The following is a 3,006-nucleotide window of genomic DNA, read 5'->3' on the forward strand; positions in this document are numbered from 1 at the left end:
GCTTTACAGGAACCTCGAGTCCAACATGGAGACGCTTTACAGGAAGCTGGAGTCCAACATGGAGACGCTTTACAGGAAGCTGGAGTCCAGAGGCAGAGGCTTGCCTCTAATGACGTCTCATTAGAAACAGACCTCTGTTCTAATGACGTCTCATTAGAAACAGACCTCTGTTTTAATGACGTCTCATTAGAAACAAGCCTCTGTTTTATTGATGTCCCTGAAATCACCATCACCAAACCCACTGGACTCCATGTTAATAATCACTACTTTTAGCGTGTATAGCGCAGCATATCTCCACTGGACTCCATGTTAATAATCACTACTTTTAGTGCGTATAGAGCAGCATATCTCCGCCAGACTCCATGTAAATAATCACTACTTTTAGTGCGTATAGAGCAGCATATCTCCACCAGACTCCATGTAAATAATCACTAGTTTTAGCGTGTATAAAACAGCATATCTCCACCAGACTCCACGTAAATAATCACTACTTTAAGTGTGTATAGAGCAGCATATCTCCACCAGACTCCCTGATAATAATCACTACTTTTAGTGTGTATAGAGCAGCATATCTCCACCAGACTCCATGTAAATAATCACTACTTTTAGTGTGTATAGAGCAGCATATCTCCACCAGACTCCTTGTAAATAATCACTACTTTTAGTGTGTATAGAGCAGCATATCTCCACCAGACTCCATGTAAATAATCAGAACTTTTATTGCGTGTGTAGAGCAGCATATCTCCACCAGACTCCATGTAAATAATCACTACTTTTAGCGTGTATAGAGCAGCATATCTCCACCAGACTCCATGTAAATAATCACTACTTTTAGCATGTATAGAGCAGCATATCTCCACCAGACTCCATGTAAATAATCACTACTTTTAGCGTGTATAGAGCAGCATATCTCCACCAGACTCCATGTTAATAATCACTACTTTTAGCGTGTATAGAGCAGCATATCTCCACCAGACTCCATGTAAATAATCACTACTTTTAGTGTGAATAGAGCAGCATATTTCCACCAGACTCCATGTAAATAATCACTACTTTTAGATTGTACATGAACTAACACATGTAACCTGAGTAGTATAACTGAGCAGTATTGCCTCTGCATTTCTCCAACTGTTATTAATTTATTAATAACAGTTTTTAACAGTAATTAATATTATTAACATTAACGTAGACGGCTGCTCTGCAGCAGGAAGCGGACAGTAGGCTACTCCACGTCAACATTTACAGACAGAAGACAATCATCAAATCTCTCTCAGATTCCTTGGGTCAGTTGAAAGAAAATATCAGCAGAAAACTGCACTGTTGTTTTTATATTTGTATTCTCCATGTTCAGTCTGTAAATGATTTCCTTTTTCCTTTGATAAGATAGATCAATAAACTGATTTATTATTCATTGATCAGATGATGACAATAATCATTCGTTGATTTAATTTCTATTTAGGAAGATGAAACATCAAACAGCAGTTTCCGGTTTCAGACGGACAGAAAGAGGGTGTGCCGGTGAGAGACACACACACACACACACACACATACACACACACACACACACACACACAGACCCCCCCCCCCCAACTCACCGCCACCACCACCGTGTCCTCGCCGTTAAATTTGGGGATGTCTTTGTCTCCGCGGCCCCGCTCCGCGTCATTCAGCGGCCGGAAGCGACACATCACCTTCACTCCGCAAACCCCGCACTCTGCCGCGTCCACCATCACCCGCACACACCGGCAGGGCTGCTCGAGACAAAGGACCACACCGGGGACCACACCGGGGGACACACACGGTCCGCTCCACCTACCCTCAGACGGTCCAATAACAGCCGCAGACAGGCCGCGGATAACGACTCAGATATCTCCCGTTAGATCCGTTAGATCCGTTAGACCCGTTAGATCCGTTAGATCCGTTAGATCAGGCTGTCTGTCTGTCCGTCGCTCTGGGTGTCCGCGTGTTTCTGTCTCTGTGTGCGTGTGTGTTTGTGTGTGTGTGTGTGTCTCTCTCTGTGTGTCTCCATCAGGATGCTGACTGAACCCGCCCACCTCCCACAGGTTCAGCCTGGACCACTGAGGCGTAGGGAACTCTGGGACATAGAGTCCTTCTCCTCAGATAATAAACTGATCGGTTGGGAGGAGGAGGGAGAAGCCTTAATATCATTATATCATATTTCACAAATATTTACCCAAATAACAAACAAATAACACACACGCAGACAAAAGTAGCTGCTAATTCATTTATTTTCTTCCATATTAAGGATTATTATTATTATTATTATTATTATTATCATCATCATTATTATTATTATTATTATTATTATTATTATTATTATTATTATTATTATTATTATTATTATTATTATTATTATTATTATATGTTATAGGTGGACTCTTCAGACGTTTTTTTCAACACTTCTGTCTTATTTTTTAGAGATTATTTTTATAATTCTTAATGTAGCCTAACCCTAACAGAACATTAGAACTTTAGGACATTAGAACTTTAGAACATTAGAACTTAGAACTTTAGAACATTTGAACATTAGAACTTTAGAAATTTAGAATATTGGAACTTAGAACATTAGAACTTTAGAACAGTAGAACATTAGAACTTAAAACTTTAGAACATTAGAACTTAGAACTTTAAAACTTTAGAACATTAGAACTTGGAACTTTAGAACATTAGAACTTTAAACATTAGAACATTAGAACTTTAAACATTAGAACATTCAAACTTCATAAGTTTAGAACGTTAGAGCATTAGCACTCTAGGACATTAGAACTTTAGAACATTAGCACTTTAGAACATTAGTACATTAGCACTTTAGAACGCTAGAACTTTACAACATTAGAACTTTAGAACATTAGTACATTAGCACTTTAGAACATTAGAACTTTAGAACATTACAACATTGTTTTTGAGTGTTGCCTAGTAACGGGGGAGAGATTGACACCCCTCCGTCTGGCTTGTTTATTTATAATTTGACTTTTTCTCACGAAT

The 3,006-nt window shown here is 39.1% G+C and overlaps 1 protein-coding gene across 1 annotated transcript in view; it reads right to left on the bottom strand.

Annotated features, from left to right (window-relative positions):
- Positions 1-1,935, bottom strand: part of LOC117953058 (kinesin heavy chain-like) — a 19,383-nt gene extending 17,448 nt beyond the window's left edge. The window contains exon 1 of the mRNA XM_034885775.1: positions 1,467-1,935. Within this exon, the coding sequence (XP_034741666.1) occupies positions 1,467-1,730 (264 nt within the window). The 5' untranslated portion in view covers positions 1,731-1,935. The remainder of the gene's footprint in view (positions 1-1,466) is intronic.
- Positions 1,936-3,006: the final 1,071 nt, after the last annotated feature.

This window comes from Etheostoma cragini, chromosome 11 (assembly GCF_013103735.1).
Source record: "Etheostoma cragini isolate CJK2018 chromosome 11, CSU_Ecrag_1.0, whole genome shotgun sequence".
NCBI classification, from domain to species: domain Eukaryota; kingdom Metazoa; phylum Chordata; class Actinopteri; order Perciformes; family Percidae; genus Etheostoma; species Etheostoma cragini.